This window comes from Ursus arctos, unplaced genomic scaffold, assembly GCF_023065955.2.
Source record: "Ursus arctos isolate Adak ecotype North America unplaced genomic scaffold, UrsArc2.0 scaffold_12, whole genome shotgun sequence".
Taxonomy (NCBI): domain Eukaryota; kingdom Metazoa; phylum Chordata; class Mammalia; order Carnivora; family Ursidae; genus Ursus; species Ursus arctos.
Window position 1 is genome coordinate 29,335,303 of NW_026622786.1, and position 23,786 is coordinate 29,359,088.

At 38.2% G+C, this 23,786-nt stretch overlaps 1 protein-coding gene across 3 annotated transcripts in view; it reads right to left on the reverse strand.

Annotated features, from left to right (window-relative positions):
* MTF2 (metal response element binding transcription factor 2) overlaps nt 1-11,867 on the reverse strand; it is a 61,236-nt gene extending 49,369 nt beyond the window's left edge. For 2 of the 3 annotated variants that reach the window (XR_003315783.4, XM_026497605.4), the window contains exon 1: nt 11,582-11,867. Coding sequence is in view for 1 of the 3 variants with exons in the window: in XM_026497605.4 (XP_026353390.1) it covers nt 11,582-11,586 (5 nt within the window). In the remaining 2 variants the exon portion in view is untranslated. The remainder of the gene's footprint in view (nt 1-11,581) is intronic. The other variant, XM_048220693.2, reaches the window with a different exon arrangement.
* Between the last annotated feature and the right edge of the window lie 11,919 nt (nt 11,868-23,786).

Genomic DNA, 23,786 nt, shown 5'->3' on the forward strand with positions numbered 1-23,786 from the left:
TTACATCCCCAAACTCTTGACTCTTAATATATGGTAAACTCTAGCAAGCCACATTGTCTTTTAGACAAAGTTATTCCTGGCATTTGTCATTTGGGATCTCATCACAAACTGGTCATAAAAAACAGTGGTAAGGCCAAAAATATTGTCAGACTTAACTAGTGGTGAAATGAGATTCATTGCCATTATCAAGCCTCTGGCCCACTGTATATTTAGCCACAAGGCTTTTACTGGCCTAATTTAAGTCTACCAATAATAAAAGGCATTTCTAGGGATGATTCAACTTGGTTAAGTTTCCTAGGATAGGAAAAGCTGGCTGCCCCTGATTTTGACATCTGACACAAAAACTCAAGGACATCGGTCTCTAGTTTATTTTTTCAAAGCTCTGCATTTAAGAGTCTCATGCAGATAAATAAAAAAGGACTTTATAGTTCAAACAAAACTAAAACATTAAAATATTTACTAGGCTGGACATGGATGGAGCTAGAGAGTATAATACTAAGCAAAGTAAGTCAAGTCAGAGAAAGACAAATACCATGTGATTTCACTCAATTGTGAAATTTAAGAAACACATAAAGGAGCAAGGGGAAAAAAAGAGAGAAAAAGACCAAGAAAAAGACTATTAATTATACAGAACAAACTGATGGTTACCAGAGGTGAGTGGGTGGGACGATCAGTTAAATAGGTGACGGGGATTAAAGAGTGCACTTATCCGGGCACCTGGGTGGCTCAGATGGTTAAGCGTCTGCCTTCGGCTCAGATCATGATCCCAGAGCCCTGGGATTGAGCCCCCCATCAGTGGGCTCCCTGCTCAGCAGGGAGCCTGCTTCTCCCTCTCCCTCTACTTCCTCCTACCTGCGCTCTCTCGCTCTGTCAAATAAATAAATAAATAAAACCTTTACTAGGTGATACATTATTGATAATCACTATATCGTACATCTGAAACTAATATAATACTGTATGTTAACTATACTGGAATTAAAATTAAAGCTTAATTAAAATTTTTTTAATTAAAAATAAATTTTCCATATGAATTTTTTAAAAAGATATTTACTAGGCTGAAAAGGCTACAAACACAGCATCACGTTAGTTTTTTCCTCCTGCAGGAGTTATTACATCTTTGCGTCTTAAGATCTAGCCATACAGGGTTCCTTTCAATTCTTCAAAAACCAAGATCTTTCCCACCCAAGGCATCCATACACACTGTTCCTACTACCAAAACTGTCCTCCCCACTCCTGCACTCTGCATAGCTGATTCTTCTAAGTAACTCTATTAAAGTAGCTGCACTCTACAGTATTCTCTCAGAGAACTCTTGTTCTTTAAAGTGCTTATTATAACCTGCAACTACATTTTTCCCGTCTTTATTTTGAAAATTGCCAACTATAATCAGAAAAAAATAACTATCAATATACTCTTCTTCACCTAGATTCACCAGTTAATGTTTCACAATTCTCTCTCTCACCCCCATACACATACATTTTTTTGCTGATCCATGTGAAAGTTGCAGACATCATAACATTTCACCTGTAAATATCAGCATGTACCCCCTGAATGAACTTTGTCCCATACAGCCCTAAGACTATTATCATACCCAGCAAATTTAACATTAATATTATTGCCTAGTGTACAGTCCAAATTCTCCAACTGACACAAAAATATTCTTTAAAGCTTTTTCAAAATCTAGGATCAAGTCAAAATTCACACATTGTATTTTGTCATGTCTCTTCCCTTTCCTTTAATCTCAACTGCATCCTTGTTTCATTTTAACAGGGTATTTTTTGAAGCCAACTATCTTCTGACTTCTAAGCTGAACGGTAACATGCTATACATTGTGGATTTGTCCTATTGTTTCCTCATGATTAAAGTCAGGTTAGGGGCGCCTGGGTGGCCCAGCGGTTAAGCGTCTGCCTTCGGCTCAGAGCGTGATCCCGGCGTTATGGGATCGAGCCCCACATCAGGCTCCTCTGCTATGAGCCTGCTTCTTCCTCTCCCACTCCCCCTGCTTGTGTTCCCTCTCTCGCTGGCTGTCTCTATCTCTGTTGAATAAATAAATTAAAAAATAATAATAAAGTCAGGTTAAACAGTTTCAGGAAAAAACACTACATTTATGATGTTGTGTGTTTACTTGTTTTGTGTGTGGGTGTGTGACTCCTTCAAAATACTTCATACTCCACAAAGGCAGTATAAATGCCTATGTTGTTCAACAATGTATTTCTAACACCTAAGACAATGTCCCACATAGGAAGTCCTCAATAATATTTGTTGAACAAATAAGAAAATGAATTCTCCATAGCATATAGTACCAAGTATTTTCTTCAAGAGGGGCAACCAAGAGATATTTGTTGATGTTAACTTATGCTTACGAGGTAATGTTGTTAGGATCCAAAACTATATTATGAGAATGTTTTGAAATTTAATATAAATCTATTTTCAGTAATAGGTAAGTGCTTTTTCTTGTTTTGTTTCAAGTTTTTATTTAAATTTTAGTTAGTTAACAGAACAGTATATTAGTTTCTAGAATTTAGTGATTCATCACTTACATTAACACCTAGTGCTCATCACAGCAAGTGCCCCCCACCTCTCCCCCCTCCAGCAACCCTCAGTTTGTTCTCTATAGCTAAGAGTCTGTTTTATGGTATGCCTCTCTCATTTTTTTTCTATGTTCACCTGTTTTGTTTCCTAAATTCCTCATATGAGTGAAATCATGTGGTATTTGTCTTTCACTGACGGACTTATTTTGCTTAGCATAATACACTCTAGCTCCATTCACATCATTGCAAATGGCAGGATTTCATTCTTTCCTATGGCTGAGTAATATTCCATCGTGTGTGTGTGTGTGTGTGTGTGTGTGTGTGTGTGTGTATACCACCTCTTTATCCATTCATCAGTTGATGGACATTTGGGCTCTTTCCATAATCTGGCTCTTGTTGATGCTGCTATAAACATCAGAGTGCATGTGTCCCTTTGAATCAGTGTTTTTGTATCCTTTGGGTAAATACCCAGTGGTGCAAATGCTGGATCTTCACGTAGTTCTATTTTTAGCTTTTTGAGGAACCTTCATACTGTTTTCCAGAGTTGCTGCATCAGTTTGCATTCCCACCAGCAGTGTAAGAGGGTTCCCATCTCTCTGCATCCTTGCCAACATCTGCTGTTTTCTGGACTGTTAATTTTAGTCATTCTGACAGGTATGAGGTGCTATTTCATTGTAGTTTTGATTTGTATTTCCGGATGATGAGTGATGTTGAACATCTTTTCATGTGTCTGTTTGCCATCTGTATTCCTTCTTTGGAAAAATGTCTATTCATGTCCTCTGCCCATTTCTCAACTGGATTATTTGTTTTTTTGGTATTGAGCTCAATAAGTTCTTTATATATTTTGGATACTAACCCTTCATTAGATATTTCATTTGCAAATATCTTGTCCCATTCCGAACGTTGCCCTTTAGTTTTGCTGTTTTCCTGTAGGTAAGTGCTCTTAACCAGAGTTGCATAAAATGCTATCTACCTAATGGAGAATTTGTGAATTGCTATCAAAAAGTCCTCAGATAGTCAACAGAGGGGTTCAAGCACTCATGAAAGATTAAATTAATGTTGAGGACAGGAGGAAATGACACACTCTCTACTCAGTGAAAATTGGTTTATTTTGTTCTTGTATGTTTAGGGCATCTTAGTATTAGAAAACTAATTCTAAAAAACAAAAACACAAACACCTCTCCTAGGAATAGTAAAGTGGTACATGTGCCAGCCACTCCTCAGAAAGTTGAAAGTTCAAAATGATTAAGATCTAGTCTCCTGACCTCTGGGAACCTGAAATCAGAAGAAAGTCAACACATATTTTTCAAAAAGCTTAGGTGCTATCCTGAGACATACATGCAAAGTTATTAATGCACAAGAAAAAGTTCTTTTAAAAAAAATCATTTTTGTTACTTACAAACCTTCAGAAAGAGGAAGGTGGTAGAAGGTCTGTTGGGTCATTCAACTTCTTCACACAAAAGGGAGGGTCTTATTTCAAAGAAAACAAAAGCTACAAACATGAAATTCCTCAACTTTCTCCCCACTCATCCTTCCCCTAAACCTATCCACAAAAGCATGTACCTAATTCACTTCTGTAAAGAGGACACGCCTCTTCTCTCCAATATTAGAAAGTAATCTCACTTTATCAATTACCTCCTTTATTTATTTTAAATCTTAACTTTTCTTGATGCAAACCTGCCATAACCAAAATCAAATCAAAACAAAAACAGTCCTTACAAATTATTTCTTCATTTTTCTCATTCCTTCACCAATAAACTTAAAAAAGTACATTCCACTTAATCCATTACAAATTGACTGTCCTGGGGCGCCTGGGTGGCACAGCGGTTAAGCGTCTGCCTTCGGCTCAGGGCGTGATCTCAGCGTTATGGGATCGAGCCCCACATCAGGCTCCTCTGCTGTGAGCCTGCTTCTTCCTCTCCCACTCCCCCTGCTTGTGTTCCCTCTCTCGCTGGCTGTCTCTATCTCTGTCAAATAAATAAATAAAAAATCTTTAAAAAAAAAAAAAAAAACAAATTGACTGTCCTGATTACTGTTAACAATTGTTATCAAAGACCTCCAAATCACCAAATACTAGACAATGTTCTAATTTCAGTTCTCACCATACCTCATCTTTGTGTAATAACTGATAGTCATGACCTTTTTCTTGAAATTCACTTTCTTTGGTTTCTGAAATACCTAACACCTATAGTAAGTGACTCTTCTCCCACCTTTCTGATGTTTCCATACTGATTCTTCCTCCTCTGCCAACACTTTAATATTGGGAATTGTCTAGGGTTCCCTTCTTTTGCCCCACACATTCTGCTTGTCTTAAATAGTCATGTTCTTCTAATGCTTCCCTTAATTTTTTTAAAAAGGTTTTATTTTTTTGTGTGAGAGTGAGATAGAGCATGAGCAGGGGAGAAGGAAAAGTAGACTCCCCGCTGAGCAGGTGGCCAACACGCGACTCAATCCCAGACCCTGGGATCATCACCTGAGCCTAAGACAGACATTCAACCGACTGCGCCAACCAGGTGCCCTGCTTCACTTAATTTTTATCTGTTATCAATGTCTACATCTCCAGCCCCATCCTGTCTTACAAGCTTCACACCCTTACTGCCAACTGCGCACTAGATATCTCAAACCTGGATTCTCCCAGAACCCTAACAAAACTGACATTTTCTTCAAATTCCTCCCCTTTTTCCAGTTAATGCCACTACTAAGTTAATGTCATTACTGTCTCACAAGTTCTTAATCTAGAAGTGTTATTTGATTCTTCCCTCTTCCCTGACCCTCCAAATATTCACCACGTCCTAATTATTCCTTAAAGATTACCTCTCAAAAATCCTACAACCACTGCCTTATTTCAGGTCATTATCAGCTCAGCTCTTGCCTGCATTATTACCATATACTTCCCTAACTGATCTTCCTGCTACCAACCCACCCTTTAATTAATGCACTTTCAATATGCAGTATGGAAAACCTGTTTTAATGACTCCTTTGCCTAAAAAGTTCCAATTGGTTGGTCCTACTGCCTAGAGAAGTCATTAACTAAAGGACAATTTTCACATTTTAACTCTTTGAAATGTAGGTCTGTGTTATAACTGGTGATATCTTATAATCCACCAACTAGCCAAGCAGCATAAGCAAAGTACTCCTCATTGCCAATGCATATGAATACACTAAGAGCACCAGCATCAAAACATAGAGAACTGGTGTTCACAGCCAATGGGAACGAAATATTAAAGAAAATACTGAGGCATCTTGTATCCCTACAGAAACGAAATGGTTGTGAGAGAAGGTGGGGTACACAGTAAACCAGACATGTTCAACTGGTTTCCCAAAGTGAGAATCAAGAGTAGACCTGCTATAATTAACAATAAATCTGCAACAGAGCCTAGCACCAATTTTTATATAATTACTTTATTTTTTTTTAAGATTTTATGTATTTATTTGACACAGACAGCTCAGCGAGAGAGGGAACACAAGCAGGGGGAGTGGGAGAGGAAGAAGCAGGCTCCCAGCAGAGGAGCCTGATGTGGGGCTCGATCCCAGGACTCCAGGATCACGCCCTGAGCTGAAGGCAGGCGCTTAACGACTGAGCCACCCAGGCGCCCCTATACAATTCTCATAGAGATTAGCTTAAGAAATACTGTCACCAATACTCAAGATGACACAAAATTGACACTGTGAGGAAACTGTGCTACAAAACTGAAAAAATGATTCAGGATACACACACACACACACACACACACACACACACAAACCCTACTAGAATAAACCAGATCGCAAAGTTGCAGAATACAAGATTAATATACAACAGTCAAATACATTTCTATATGCTACCAATGAATAATCTGAAAATGAAATAAAGTGAAAAAATTTCATTTGCAATACCACCAAAAAAAGAACAAAATACTTAGGAATAAATTTAACAACAACAAAAAAATGTAAGGCGTGTACAATGAAAACTACATAACAAAGAGAAGGCAACTAAATAAAACCTACATAACTGAAAAGAAGATATCCCACGTTTCTGGATGTTAATATTTTTAAGATGGCAGTATTTCCCAAGTCAATCTACAGATTCATTACAATATCTATCAAAATCCCAGCTGCGCCTTTTTTGCAAAAATTAACAGACTGCTCCTAAAATTCATATAGAAGAACAAGAAACCCAGAATATCCAATAAGAAAACCAAAGGACTCATACTTCCCCATTTCAAAAGTTAATAATACAAAGGAATAATAATCAAGACATTATTGTGCAGGCATAAGGACACACAAATGGAATAAAGTTGAGAATTTAGAAACAAATTCTTACATTTATGTTCAGCTGATCTTTGAAAAGACTGTCAAAACAGTTCAATAGGGAAGAAGAGTCTTTTTAACAAATGGTTCAGGGCTGTTGGTATTCACTCCTAAAAAAATGAAGCTGGACACCTACCTCACACCACATACAAAAATTAACTCAAAATGGGTCACATACTAAATGTCTATAATTCTTAGAAAAAAAAATAGGAGTAAATCTGTGTCGCCCTGTGTTAGGCAACATTTTCTTAGATATGACATCAAAAGCACAAGCCCCTCGTGGGCATCCTGCTCAGCGGGGAGCCTGCTTCTCCCTCTCCCTCTGCCAGCTGCTCCCCCTGCTTATGCTGTCAAATAAATAAATAAAATCCTTTAAAAAAAAAAAAAAGCACAAGCAAAACAAGAAAAAGGATAGACTTTATCAAAATCAAAGACTTTTGTGCTTCAAAGGACATCATCAAGTGAAAAAACAACCCAAAGAACAGGAGTCAATAATTGCAAACCACACATCTGATAAGGGACCTATATCCAAACCTCATAAAGAATGCTTACAACTCAACAGCGAAAACATAAACAATCCAATTTTTTTAAATAGGCAAAGTACCTGAATAGACAGTTCTCCAAAGAGGGTATACAAAAGGCCAATAACTACATGGAAGAGATGCTCAACATCATTAGTCATCAGGATAATGCAAATCAAAACCACAATGATATACCAGAGCACACCCACTAGGATGCTTATAACCAAAAAGATGGACAAGTATTGGTAAGGATGTAGAGAAAGTGGAACCCTCACAGTTGCTGGTGAGACTGTAAAAAGGTGCAGGCTCTTTGGAAAACAGTTTGACAGTTTCTCGAAATGTTAAACATAGAGATGTCACCTGACCTGGCAATTCCACTCCTAGATATGTATCCAAGAGAAATGAACCACATGTCCACACAAATCCTGTAAATAAACATTCACTGCAAATAAAAAACTATTAACAGCAAAAGCAGAAACAACCAAATGCCCATCAACTGATGAATGGATTAACAAAATGAAATATATATCCATACAATGAAACATATTTTGGCCATAAAAATGATACATGCTATAACATGGAATATCTGAAAACATTATGCTAACTGAAAGAAGCCAGACACAAAAGGCCATATATTATATGGTTCTATTAATGTGAATGTCCAGGACAGGCAAAATATAAACACAGAAGGTTAATTAGTGGTTGCCAGGGGTAGTGGGAGGGAATAATGGAAAGTGACTGCTAATGGTTACAGATTTTCATTTTGGGCTGATGAAAATGTTCTGAAATTAGGTAATGGTGATGGCTGCACAACTTTGTGAATATACTAAAACTGCACCTTAAGGGGCGCCTGGGTGGCACAGCGGTTAAGCATCTGCCTTCGGCTCAGGGCGTGATCCCAGCGTTCTGGGATCGAGCCCCACATCAGGCTCCTCCGCTAGGAGCCTGCTTCTTCCTCTCTCACTCCCCCTGCTTGTGTTCCCTCTCTCGCTGGCTGTCTCTATCTCTGTCAAATAAATAAAATCTTTAAAAAAAAAAAAAAAACTGCACCTTAAAAGGGCACAAACATGTGAGTTATATAAATATAAATATGATGTATGCATCATCTCAATGAAGTTATTTTAAAAGTATATAGTTAATATATGTAAATTTTACCTAGAAAAGCTTTTTAAAATAATAAAAACAACGGAGAGGCGTGGGGAGTGCATAGAGATATAGATGAAACAAGCACGGATACAAAAAAGTTTATTATAATATTCTGTTCACTTTGTATATGTTTCTAAATTTCCTTTAATAAAAAGATTTTTTAACTGATTATTTAAAAAAACAAGTAATTTAAAAAAAAATAACAGAGTAAACTAACTTTCTTAACATCCATCTTTGTTGTCATTTGACAAAGGAAAAAGAATCATATATTAAAAGATCAGAGAAGGGGAACCTGAGTGGCTCAGTTGGTTAAGCCTCTGACTTGGCTCAGGTCATGATGACAGTCCAGATAGGGAGCCCTGAGTTGGGCTCCAGGCTCAGTGGGGAGTCTGCTTCTCCCTCTCCTCCTCAGGCATCTCTCCCCCTCGGCTCGCATGCAAATAATTAAATAAAATCTTTAAAATAATAATAATAAAAGATCAGAGAAGTTGCTACCTTCTTCATTCTTTTGCAGAGATATGACAGACTCGGTGTGAGGCAAAATGAAGAATACTTCATCTTAAAAATGTACAAAGAGAATTTCAATCCTTAGTTCCAAGATAGTTCCTTACCCTTGGGTTCCTGTGGTTTCCATGGTTATCAGATGTGACAATTCCTAATAAATGGATGCAATAACCCCTAATGCTATGCTAACACAGTGGCCACCAGCTACATATGGCCACTTAAAACTTAGTTTTAATGAATTGAATTAAATTATAAATCCAGCTCTCAGTCACACCAGCTACATGTCTAGTGTTCAACATCCACATGTGGCTAATAGCTACCATACTGGATAGAACAGATACAGATCACTGCCATCAGTGCAGAAAGTTCTATTGAACAGCACTACACCAATACATAAAAATATCCACAGAGAAACTTCTACATTCTAATTTAGGGTTGTTATACTGCATTTTACTGCAATAAACAAATCCTGAAAAACAAGAAAAACAAAGCATAAAAATATCAACCAAAGAATATCATTCATGGAAGTTCAGACTAACTGAAACAGCAGTTAAATTTCACTTTCAGAACCACCCAGCTACAGATGTTGGCCATGACAACTCCTAAGGGGCAAATTTCCCTGTCTGTTAAAATAGATTATTACTATATCACCAGTTCCTAAAGTCAGATATAAAAATCATACTGAAATAAGAATAAAACAAATTACCCTTCCAGTCAAGGATCTAATGAAAGGTATATTTATAAATCAATGACATCAAAGAATTTATGACCCATAGCAAAATACACAGAATAAAATCCCTTTCCAAACTGAGCTTAGAAGCAACTAGCATAATTAAAAAGATCATTAAATATATTGTTTCATCAAGAAAAAAAGTTTAACCAGATGATTTCTATACTTCTAGTTCTAAAATTGTGTGTGCCTTTCATCCTGATTAGGTACAGATTTCCGTTAATGCCATTAACATGAATATGCAGCATCAGGAAACAGGTGCACTCTTAATTCAAATATTTTAGAATATTTTTAGCACTTTAAAAAAAACTGAAGGTGAGCAAACTTAAAATGTGAATTTGAGTATGTTTTTATATTTAGGAACCTAAAAAAACAAAAAGAATTTCACCTTGTGTTCCATCTCAAGCTATCACTGCAAATGGCTGGAGTGTGAATAACATTGTAAATACCAAGAATGGAATGCTCTATGTTAAGAAATTTAAAATCAACTCTTTCCTTGCCAAAACTCCTGGGCACCTAAAGCTGTTAGTCAAAATGGCTCCATGTAAAGCATTTTCAAACCTTTGAAAAGGTCACTTAAGAGCGCAAGTACATTTTACTTTACCCTCATAAAATACTTTCAGATTCAGTCTTTGCAGTCTACTGCCCAAAACAAAACAAAAAAGGAATTCGCAAGACAGAATGAAAACATGGAAATTGAAACCAGCGTGTAGGCAAAGTATACAGAAGGGTCACATGGAATCAGTGTTGAAGGAGAAAGTTACTACTACCGGAGCATCTGGAGTCAAATTAAATCAGGCACTATTTACATATTTCTAGTTCTGTACTGACCTCACATGGTGCTTTCTGACGTTATACACAGGCCTACCTAGGTCTGCATATTTTTATTTGTAAATGGTTCTAACTTTAACCAGAGTTAAATGTTCTAAAGAACAGAATAACATTCCATATCCCTTTTTCCATTGTTCATGAACCCTCTCTGTTCGTCAAATCACCCCGATAAATCCATCTGTTTCCTCTAGTTGCTTCCAAAGAAAAATTCTAGCAACCAAAGACACCAGATTGTAAAACACAGAGTTAAGAGTTCTGGCACTACCAAAATATGTTAAGAAATCTTGGCAAATTAGTTAAAATCCCTTGAACGGTAATTACCTCAGTTGTAAAAATGAATAATACATATCTACATCCGAGGAGAGATGAGTTAGACTCATTGTGTGCTCCAAATATAAGGTGTCTCTCTCCCATCTCACACCTTCTCTCTCCCGTCTCCCGTTTAAATCCTTCAGGGTTTGCTTCCTGGCTCCACTTAGTGTTTCCCTTATCCTCGTACTCCATCCTGCCCTTCTACTCTAGCCCCTGACCCCAATTCCATACAATTCCACACAATTCCACCACCCTCTGGTTCCATGCTACTTCCCTTTGCGCCCCCTAAGGTCCCAGGCAGCCCCTTCATTCAGCTCCCCACGTCTCCCTCAGTCCGCATTTCCTAACGGCTCCTCCCCTCCCTTCCCCACCCCCTCATCACCAGGTTCATCCTGCCCCTCCAACCGTCTCCCGCCCCCAGGTTCCTTCCTGCCCCTCCAAAAACAGCTTCCCCGTCTCAACGTTTCATCTTGGTCCTCCAACCGACTTCCTCAATGCCTTGCTCGCTCCCTATTTTCTCCAACACCTGAATGACTACTCCATTCTAGCCATTCTTTTCAACATATGCATGAATGCAAGGGACCCACATACACACACTGGAGATCCCACCCCCACTTCGATCCTCCATCTTTCCCTTTTATACTTGCTTCCTTTCTTCCTTCTCCCCACCCCCCCACCTCCTCCGGAAGAGCCTGGTTCCCAGGCCAAGGTCTCTCACCTCATTCGGTCACTTCAGTGGTGCCAACCGCTTCATACAGGAAAAAACAACCAATCACGTCCCCTTGGGCGCTTCCCCTGCGAGTCCAAGCACTTACTGGGCACCCGCCCCACCGGGCACCCCGCACATGCACGCGCACAAACCGAGGTCCTGGGGACGAGGGTTGAGAATAGAGTGCGCCTTCTTACACCGGCCTCAAACACAGCCCACTTCGCTATAGCCCTTCGCCATTTTGGTTTCCCGCGGACTGCCGGTGCATTCTGGGAGCGCGGAGCGACTCCGGTGCCGAATGGCAGCTCTCCAGGGCTGCGAGGGGGCGGGGACTGTGCAGCGAGCGCGGAAGAACACCGCGCTCTGCGTCCCTGGCCGAAGCTGAACAAAGAAGGACTCTTTAACGTAGCGGTGGGGCTAAGTCCTTCCGCCGCCGGCGCTAACACAATAGTGATCGCTGCGCTCCTGGCCGTGGGCTGTGATACTGCTGTTTCTCTTATAAAGGAAAGCGTCGTGTCCAGTGTGCTCTGTGCATATTTTGTTTCCCGGAAAAATGCGACAGTGCTCTCTACATCTTGTCTTGCCGATTTCCTTTCATTACCTTACGTAAAGCACGTTTCTTCTATCTTCACTGAGGTCTGCTGTTGGAATTTCCTTCAGCTAGGAGACCATGGACGTCAGAATTAAATTTTGCTCTGCGATTATTGTTCAGTCCCAAATTCCTTATCAGGAGCTTCTTGCATAGAAGATTTTCGGACATTTTTTTTCTTGACAGTGAAAGGTTTTTCTGTGTATCTGCTTTGCAATCATTTCTAACTGTGATGAAATCTGAGAATAATCCCGTGCAAGGTGATTTATTTTAGGAATACAGAACTTTTTTCATATTAGGGCAGACCCTTAGTCTGCCAATGTACTGCGGCCGACCAGAAGTCCAAGTGACAAACTGGAAGTGCATGCTTGTCTCTGACTTAGGCTTAGATACAACCCAACTCCTCTTAGTAGCCACCTGGGGCACCTTTGTTTACACTTTGTCAAAATATTTTTTAAATTGTTTTATGTTTTTGTCTCATTACATAACAGGGATAATTAATACAAGGATAAGTTAATACATGTTTTTTTTTTTTTCTCTCTGAAAAAATACGTCTTGGGCCTAAACTCACTTTGCCCATATTTCAAAACGGTTTCCCCCAGCCCATCATCTCAGGATTTGGCAAATAAATATTCATTCTATCCACACCATTCAATATTTTAAATATTTTAGTCATACCCTTCCAACTCCTTTGCTTCTCCTAACTAATAATTCCAATCAAAGTTAAGTCTGTCTTACTACCGCTTCTATGTGCTACCTTTCAAGTTTCACTTTCTCTGAATTCTATTATAAAGTCGTTTCTCATAAATTCCTCTTCCATGCCCTTTTGGTTGAGAAGAGTTTTGACTTAAAAAAAAAGTAGATACAGTCCAAAAATGGGTAAAGATATTACACAAACAGGTATATTTGCTGTGCAGCAAACCTAATCATAGAACGTAAGTTCTGGAGAACATTTGGTCTAAGTTCTCAGTGTTTCTCTCAAAGGGTCATCAAGCCACAACTTCAACATCTTCAGTATTTCAATAGCTCTGAGACAGTCATTTCAATTTCATAAATGCTAGTAATTAGAAAATTCTTCCATCTATAAATGTACAATCTGCCTTCCTATGAGTCCCATTTATTGGTCTAACTTTTGGACTCTTCAGCCACACAAAAGTATTCTAATCCCTTATACATTACAGAAGCAATGATGCCAATTAAAAAAAAAAAAAAAGCTTGTCAGTTTTCTATGTAAACACACAGGTGCGAAAGCACATCAATTTAACTTAAGGAAACCAAGTGCTTGGGTTATCAAAGGCACTGAGGGAGTCACAGTAAAATATAAAGAACACCCATAACTGGGGGCTTAGAAATTTCTGATTAGGACTTTACATAGATGTGGGTATTATCTAGGTGTATCTGTGGGATGAGGTGAGCCTAGGACCCTCCTCCTCTGCCATCTTCCCCAGAAGTCTTGCATTAGGACTTTTTTTTTTTTTTAAGATTTTATTTATTTATGTGACAGAGAGACAGCCAGCGAGAGAGGGAACACAGCAGGGGAGTGGGAGAGGAAGAAGCAGGCCCCCAGCGGAGGAGCCCGATGTGGGACTAGATTCCGGAATGCCGGGATCACGCCCTGAGCCGAAGGCAGACGCTTAACGACTGCGCTACCCAGGCACCCCTGGATTAGGACTTTAAAAGGAAATAAACGTCAAGTATCTCAGAAGTAAAACCAAAGTAACTCCAGTCAGAGTAAACTGTACCCTTTATTGTTGTTATTTATTGGTATCATAGTCGTTAGGATTGCTCTGGTTCTCCTCTCTTCCAGACACAGTAATATTGCACTTATTGTACTCTTGAAGTTAGGCATGGCCACATATCTCACTTTTACCAATAAAATGGGAAGAGATTGTTGTGTATCGTTTCCCAGGAAAAGCTCTAAGAGGCAGAGGCACATTCCCTCACCCCTGCTGTGGTGATGATGGAACCATGTGTTAAAATAGAACATCTGTCACTTCAGGTCCCTAAATGACTATAATAAGCAGAAACTAGAGTTGTGCAACCATCACTACAATCTAGTTTTAAAACATGTCTACCACCCCAAAAATATTCATTTTGCCCATTTCTAATCAGCCACTCTTCCCATTCTCAACCCCAGGCAATGTTATCTGTCTCTGCAGATTTGTCTTTTCTTGTCATTTTTTATAAATGGACTCCTACAATATATAGTCTTTTGATCTGGCTTGTTTCACTCATCACAGTGTTTTTGAGGTCCATCCATGTTGTACCACATGTTGGTAGTTCTTCCCTTTGTACTGCTGAATAGTACTCCATTGTATGAATTTACCATATTTTGCTTTATCCTTTTACCAGTTGACACACATTTGAATTATTTCCAATTTTGGGCTCTTATGAGAAGGCTGCTGTGAAAATTTGTATACACGCCTTTGTGTAGATACTTGTTTTAATTTTTCTTGGCTAGACCCCTAGAAGTGGAATTGCTGTGTTGTATGATACATTTATGTTTAACTTTTTAAGATAACATGTGAGCAATGCATGAGGGTTTCAACTTCTCCACATCCTCATCAATACTTGATATTGTCTATCTTATTTAAATTGAAGGTTAAGTTATTTAACTTTCTGCCACGACTTAACTGTAATATTTACAATCTAGCAAAACCTAATCCCCAGTCAAATGTATGATTATCCTACCTCTTAGGAGATTCCTTACAAACTCTCTCATCTTTTGCTAACAGAACTTAGAGTCCCGCTTCTCTCTCTCTCTCTCCTTTACTCCATAAATGCTGAATGAATGTCATCTTGTTTTTTGGTTATGTTTCTATTTATATGAAGAATCAAAGAACTATCGTCTCCAGTGGGAGTGAAGTGGTTTCTCATTGTGGTTTCATTTTTTTTTTCCGTAATGGCTAATGATGTTGAACATCTTTTCATGTACTTATAGCTAGCCATTCTTGTATCTTTGGTAAAGCATACATTCAAATCTTTTACCCATTTTTTTTAACTGGACTGTTTGTCTTCTTATTAGCAAGTTATAAGTTCTTTACATATCCTGGATTCGAAGTCCTTTACCAGATACATGATTTGCAAATATTCACTCCCATTCTATGGCTTGTCTTTTCATTTTCTTAATGGTCTCTCTCTTTTTTTTTAAAGATTTTATTTATTTATTTGACAGAGAGACAGCCAGCGAGAGAGGGAACACAAGCAAGGGGAGTGGGAGAGGAAGAAGCAGGCTTCCCGCGGAGGAGGCTGATGTGGGGCTCGATCCCAGAACTCCGGGATCACGCCCTGAGCCAAAGGCAGACGCTTACGACTGAGCCACCCAGGCACCCCCTTAATGGTGTCTTTTGAAGCTCAAAATTTTTGTTAAATCCAATTTATCTTTTTTTAAATGCCATATGCTTTAGATGTTATATCTTAGAACTTTTTGCCTGACCCAAGATCACATTTTCTATTATTTTTTTTCTAGAAGTTTTATAGGTTAGCTTTTACATAGTTAATGATTCATTTAAGTCAATTTTTGTGTACATATGACGTATGGGCCTATATTCACCTTTTTGCATATGCATACTCAATTGGAGGAAATAAAATTTTATTGTATTAAGTCACTGCGATTTGGAATTGTCTGCCATCCAGCGTATTTTATGTGTATCACATATTCTGACTGATACAACCTAGATATGTTAATATGGAACAGAACCCAGTAATAGCATTAAACTCTCTATCATAATCAGAACCAAAAATGGAAAATACGAAAATTTGAGCAGAATGTTCAAAACATTAGGTAATTCTCAATATTTAACATTGAAAAGTTACAGGGAATGTTTTAAAATACTTTATTTATAAACCTAAAAGCTCCCTATTATTAGCTATTACTCTGTCATGGAAAAGGGCTAGAAGACCTTTAACATTGTTCATTGTGCACAGATAGAATTGCAAATCATCAGACAAGTCAGAGAGGTCAAAGAAAGACATTCTGTGTCCTTGTAGTTTGCTTTCATAAGTCTAGAAAGGGAAATAGAACTGAAACAGCAAAAGGAAATGAATGTTTCCATAATAATCAAATCAAAAGGATTAGTTAAAATCCCTTTTCTTTTTTATCAAAAGCTTATATATCCATATATAATAAGAACACCAATTTTAAAACCCAGCTATTTGCAGTAAAAAGTATATACAGTTGACCCTTAAACAATACATAGGTTAGGGACACTGACCCCACCCCCACCCTGCACAGTGAAAAATCCATTGTATAACTTTGACTCCAAAAAACTTAACTACTGTGTTAGCTTTGGCAGCACATATACCAAAACACTTAACTACTAACAGCTTACTGCTAACTGGAACCCTTACCAATAACATAAACAGTTGATTAACACATATTTTATATGTTATGTGTAGTATATACTGTATTGTTACAATAAAGTAAGCTAGAGAAAATAAAATTAAGAAAATCATTAGGGGCATCTGGGTAGCTCTGTCAGTTAAGCTTCTACCTTTGGCTCAGGTCATGATCTCCAGGTCCTGGGATCAAGCCCCCTGTGGCACTTCCAGCTCAGCAGGGAGTCCCCTTCTCTCTCTCTCCCTCTGCCCCTTCCCACTTGTTCTCTCTCTTTCTCTCTCTCTCTCTCTCAAATAAATAAAATCTTTTTTAAGAAATCATAAGAGATGGGGCACCTGAGTAGCTCAGTGGGTTAAACTTCCAACTCCTGTCTCGACTCAGGTCATGATCTCAGGGTTGTGAGATCCATGGTCAGTGGGGAGTGTGCTCAAATTTCTCTCTCCCTCTCCCTCTCCCCCTGCCCCTACCCCCACCATCCATTCTGTCTCTTTCTTTCTCAAATAAATAAAAAGGAAAAATCATAAGACAGATACATTTAAAGTGCTTTGTTGTATTTATTTTAAAAATCTGCCTATCAGTGATTCTGTACAGCTCAAACCCATGTGTTCAAGGGTCAAATGTATAGAAAATTTAGACCCCCCCATATAACACACCTTAAAATATAGTGTACCCATTATCAATTCATTGCCTGTCATTTCCAAATTCACTCTTGATTACTTGCTTTGTGAAAATGGATATGGGCCCTTTAAATATTTTTCCTTTACCGGCTGGCAGACCATTAAGCTTTGTCAGAGAAGAGTGCTGAAGAGACCATACGTTATAAAGCAGTTTTCCCTTCTGGTTCTAAAGTGCATTCCCAGGGGTGCCTGGGTGGCTCAGCCTGGTAAGTGTCTATCTTTGGATCAGGTCTTTGATTCCAGGGTCCTGGGATTGAGCCCCGCATTGGGCTCTCTGCTCAGTGAGGAGCCTGCTTCTCCCTCTCCCTCTGCTCCTCCCTGCCCCGCTCATGCTCTCTCAAATAAATAAATAAAAGTCTTTAAAAAAAAAATAAGGTGCACCCTCAGCAGCCTCCTGTGGTATGAACAGCTTCCCCAGAGCTGGGAGCCTATAGTACATGTCCCTTCCTCAGGCTTGTCAAATCATCTTTGCTCTACCCCAACCCTAGAAGAATTTGCATGTGCTACCATCAAGTGATATTCGTGTGGTCTTGGCAGTCAGAAATTTAAGGTGAGTGATTGAGAAGTGTGTGTGCAGTCAAAACAAATCACTCAAGAGTCATAAGAGCTAGGCTCCAATTCCCGTTTCCATATCCCTGCTTATAACACAAGCTTTGGAAGATTAAATCACCAAAATTTGGGGGAGGGGAGATGAAAGAGAGAGACAGATTGAGAGAGAGAGAGAGAGAATTATATCCAATAGTAAGAAAGATACACTATCTTATCTATCTTTACACTGCTATTTTGCCCACTGAACTTTCAAGGATGTGGACAAGGTAAGTGAGAGGGAGAGAAAAACTAGGAATCCCAGAGGACTGAAGACCTCAGTTGCTAGCCAGCCTTTGTCACTTTATTAGCTGAGTGATCTTAAGCAATCACTAAACTCTCACAGTGTGACTTTTTTTGTGGGCTCAATAGGAAGGCAAAAAATATCAACATTAAATCTTATCACACAGAATAAATGAAATAGTATGTGTAAAAGTGCTTTTTTCTCTCTCTTTTTAATAATAATATTTTTTATTATATTATGTTAGTCACCATACAGTATATCCCTAGTTTTTTATGTAAAGGTCCATGATTCATTACTTGCATATAACACCCGCTTTTTTTTTCCCTCTTAGCAGCAATTATTACATGTTTGACTCCCCTGATTTAACTTCAAGCTCTTTGAAGGTTGGAGGGCATTATTCTTCTTTATTTCCCTATTCCTGGAAACATCTGGACCACAGAGTAACCCTTACAATTAATACATTTAAAAACGGATATTTATTAAACAATGTCAAGCATGTTGCTCTATATGTGGAGAACTATTCTGTATATTGTTCAGGACAGGACACAAGAAGCAATACTACATATCCGCAAAGTAGGCTGGAAGGTTCAGGGTCTAGAGATAGTGATATTAATAAGTAAGTAAGGTACAAATCTATAAAAATGTGAGAAGGTGTGATATATCCTAGTAACGAGAACAAATTAAGTGGAACCTAGTGTGAAGGATATAAACAAGGATAGAAAAATGGATGGGTCTTATTGTTAGAGACCACATATGACAAGTGGTAAATTGGTCAAGACTTTTTTGATTGCAAGGGTCATGTCTGCAACCTGAACAAGCCTTGGAAGGGCAGAAGCCCTTGTCTTGGTCTTGCCTGGAAACAGAAACTAGAAAGATATCAGGATTTTCCACCTCAATCTCTCTCAGTCTCTCCCTTTCCCCCTTCTCTCTCTCCTTCTCTCTCTCTGTCTGTCTCTCTCTCTCTCTGTCTCTCTCCTGTTTCTGCTCCTTTTGGAATGGTGTTTTCATTTTCTTCTTCTGCAGATGGACTTATCTGTTTAGTAGGAAAGGAAACAGGGCACTCAGCAAGGCTACATATTACTATAGTACCCGGTTAAGAAAAGGGAATTTTCTCCCTTTATCTTTTTTCCCCATCCCTATTCCCCACCTTTAGAGTTCTAGGAAGGCAGGAAGGCATGAAAGCAGGAATGCAAGAATGAAAGAAAGAAAGAAAGAAAGAAAGAAAGAAAGAGAAAAAAAGAAAGAAGAAAGAGAAAGAAAGAGAGAGAGAAAGGAAGAAAGAGGAAGAAAGAATGAAAGGAAGGAAGGAAGGAAGGAAGGAAGGAAGGAAGGAAGGAAGGAAGGAGAGAGAAAAGATTAGGAAATAAGGAAATCCCAGGGAAGTATTCCAATGCACTAGGCTTGAGTCACATCCCAACCTGGACCAGATGTTACAGACAAGAAGATGAGCTATTACGTTCAGCAAAAATTGGATCAATGCCCATCCCTGCAGCCAAAGAAGTGGAGTTTTCTATCAGCAGCCACCACAAGAAGCACATAATTGGAGTGGAAGAGAAGGTATTTCCTCAAAAAAGGGGTTGCTATTCTGAGCTGCCGAAATACATTAAGTCTACTAATATACAGTGAAGTTTGTACTTCCATTATAATAGCAGTAATAATAATGTTAATAATAATACATTTATTGAATGTTTACCCTTTACCAAGATGTATGAGAAGACTTTACAAATGTTATTTAATTTAATTTTCCTAACTACCCTAAGAAAAAGATATTAATTCCTATTTTACAGATCAAGCAACAAAGACACAGAGAAGATAAACAAATTATCCAAAGTCACACACAGTAAGAGCAGATTTAAATCCAGTGTTGCTTGACTTTGGAACCACTCTTTAAGCACTATCCTATATAGAAACAGAAGAACCGGGGCGCCTGGGTAGCGCAGTCGTTAGGCGTCTGCCTTTGGCTCAGGGCGTGATCCCAGTTTTGAGGGATCGAGTCCCACATCGGGCTCCTCCGCTGGGAGCCTGCTTCTTTCTCTCCCACTCCCCCCTGCTTGTGTTCCGTCTCTCGCTGGCTGGCTATCTCTGTCAAATAAATAAATAAATAAATAAATAAATCTTAAAAAAAAAAAAAGAAAGAAAGAAACAGAAGAACCATCAGAGGCTTTAAGACAGAGCCATCCTTCAGAAATATCTCTCTAGTGTGGTGTAGAAATTATATTCAAGACGGGAAGTACTGCAAATAAAGAGGTCACTGCAACTGTCCAGTTGAGTAATGGACAGAGAAAAAGAAGGCATTCCCAAGACAGAAGGAGATACCAACAAAAGTTGGCAGTCATTGGAAGAGATATGTGAAAGAGTGAATTGATTTAAAAATAATCTTTGAGGTTTGTGGCTTGAGTGAAATGAGAGATGATGACTGTGTTTCTTTGTTTCTTCTTCCCTCACTCCTTTCTTCCCTCAACTTCTTAACATAAATTGGCTGATGTTGAAATTAACCAAGACAAATAATAAAGTATGTGGAACAATTTAAAGGAAAAACTAATGAAATAGGTTCTGAAGAAGTTGAATTTAAGTTGTTCATGGAATATTAAAATGAGAATGTCCAGTGGACAGCTGGAAATGCATCTGGAGCTCAAGAAAGGAGTGGGCTGGTATTAGATGGATAACTACACACCTAATCAAGCCTTAGTACTCCAATTCAATCTGCTTCATTAGTATTCTTCCCTGACTCTCCTATCCCAGGAATAAGAGGTTGGCACAATTAGTAATTATAATTGAAGCAGGATAAAATCTTAGGTAATCAAATTTAATTTCACAAAATTTGCATATTAAACTGGAGTATCTGCAGGATTGCTGATAGGAAGACAAAAATGAACAAATAGTGTTTATGGATTTTGCTTCATCATTGTTATCAGTTAATAATAAATGTTGAGTTGGGGTACCTGGCTGGCTTAGTTGGTAGAGTGTGTGGTTCTTGATCTTAGGGTTGTAAGTTTGAGCCCCATATTGAGTGTAGAGATTACTTAAAAACAAAATCTTTACAATAATAATATTAATAATAAATATAGAGTTTATGGTTATCTCTAAGTGGTAAGATTTTTTCTTCTTTGTGCCTGTCCTTATTTCCCTATTTTCCTGCTCTTCAAATAATTAAAATGTTATTTAAAACTCATACAGTAGGGGCGCCTGGGTGGCACAGCGGTTAAGCGTCTGCCTTCGGCTCAGGGCGTGATCCCGGCGTTCCGGGATCGAGTCCCACATCAGGCTCTTCCGCTATGAGCCTGCCTCTTCCTCTCCCACTCCCCCTGCTTGTGTTCCCTCTCTCTCTGGCTGTCTCTATCTCTGTGAAATAAATAAATAAAATCTTTAAAAAAAAAAAAATAAAACTCATACAGTGCAGCACTATAGAGTTTTGGTCATGTGATCCATGAGAAAATGTAGATGCTGCCAGAGGCATTTGTAAGCTCCAAGGCTGTCAAAACCTGGGCTCCTTGGGGAGCTCTCCAGGGTACTGGACCGCCTCTCCTGAAATTCCAACCAGTGAACCAGATCTTTGTGTTTCTCTTCTGATTTATTTGCCCTTGGTCTACATTGAATGCTGCTCTTCTGATTAACTGGCCGTCTTAACTATGTCTTAACTAGCAACTTAGTTATCTAAGTAGGTTCCCAAAAGGCTTTAACTGTTAATTGTATGCTGATGCCTACAAAATCTATAGGGCCAGTAATTTTCTTCCCACCCAAATTCACCTGTTCCATTTCTACTACCATTAGCCTTCACTAATTTGTTTGACAAATACTGTTGAGTATAAACAGATATCGTAAATTGCAAAGTTATAAAACTTCCAGAAGATAACATAGGAGAAAATCTATGTGGCTTAGGTTTAGCAATTCATTTTTAGATTCAACACTAAAACCATGTTTCATGAATTAAAAACACTGATAAGTTGAACTTTATGAAAAACATTTTTGCTTTGTGAACACCATTTAGATAATGAAAAGAATGCCAAGGATTGGGAGAAACTATTTGCAAAAATACATATCCAGAATTCAGTAAACTTGCAGGATAGAAAATTAATATACAGAAATCTATTCCTTTTCTATACATCAATAATGAAGTAGCAGAAAGATAAATTAAGAAAACAATCTCATTTACTATTGCACCAAAAAGATAAAATACCTAGGAATAAACTTAACCAAAGGGGTGAAAGATCCTATACTCTGAAAATATAAAACACTGATGAAAGAAATTGAAGATAACACAAACAAATGGAAAGATGTATTATGCTCCTGGATTGGAAGAATTAATATTATTAAAACATCCATACTACCCAAAGCAACATATGAAGTCAATGTAATCCCTATCAATATACTAACAGCACTTTTCACCAAACTAGAACAAATAACTATAAAATTTGTATGGAACCATGAAAGACCTCAAACAGCCAAAGCAATCTTGAGAAAGAAGAACAAAACTAGAGGTATCACAATCCCAGATTTCAAGATATACTACAAAGCCATAGTAATCAAAACAGTATGGTACCAGCACAAAAATAGACACATAGATCAACAGAACAGGATAGAAATCCCAAAAATAAACCCATGTATATATGGTCAATTAATCTATGACAAAAGAGGCAAAAACATACAATGCAGAAAAGACAGTTTCTTCAGTAAATAGTATTGCAAAAACTGGGCAGCTACATTCAAAGAAATGAAACTGGACCACTTTCTTACACCATATACAAAAATAAACTCAAAATGGATTAAAGACCTAAATGTGAAACCTGAAACTATAAAACTCCTAAAAGAAAATAGGCAGTAATCTCCTGGACATTAGTCTTAGCAATGTATTCATGGATATGTCTCCCCAGGTAAGGGAAAGGAAAGCAAAAATAAGCTAGTGGGGCTTCACCAAAATAAGAAGTTTTTGCATAGGCAAGGTAACCATCCACCAAATGAAAAAACAACCTATTGAATGGGAAAAAAAAATCACAAATGGTATATCTGATAAGGGGTTAATATCCACAAAATATAAAGAACTTATGTAACTCGACACCAAAAAAACCAAATGATCTTATTAAAAATGGACAGAGGACCTGAATAGACATGTTTCCAAGGAAGTCATACAGATGACCAACAGATACATGAAAAGATGCTCAACATTGCTAATCATCAGGGAAATGCAAATCAAAACCATAAGATAACACCTCACACCAGTCAGAATGGCTGGTAACAAAAGACAAGAAATAACAAGTGCTGACAAGGATGTGGAAAAAGAGAACCCGCATGCATTGTTGGTAGGAATGTAAATTGGTACAGCCTATGTGGAAAACAGTATGGAGTTTCCTCAAAAAAATAAAAATAGGTATACCATATGATCTAGTAATTCCACCACTGGATATTTACCTAAAGAAAATGAAACACTAATTCAAAAAGATTTATGTTTACTGCAGCATTTACAATATTTACAATAGTCAAGATATGGAAGCAACCTAAGTGTTTATTGACAGGTGAATGGGTAAAGAAGATGTGATATAGACACATATGCTTGTGTGTACCTGCACTGGAATATTACTCAGCCATAAAAAAGAATGAGATTGTGCCATTTTTGACAGCATGGGTGGTCTTAGAGGGTATTAAGGCAAGGGAAATAAGTCAGACACAGAAAGGCAAATACCATATGATTTCACTTACATGTGGAATCTACAACAAACAAAACAAGCAAAAACAGAAACAGACTCATAAATATGGAGAACAAACTGGTGGTTGCCAGAGGGGAG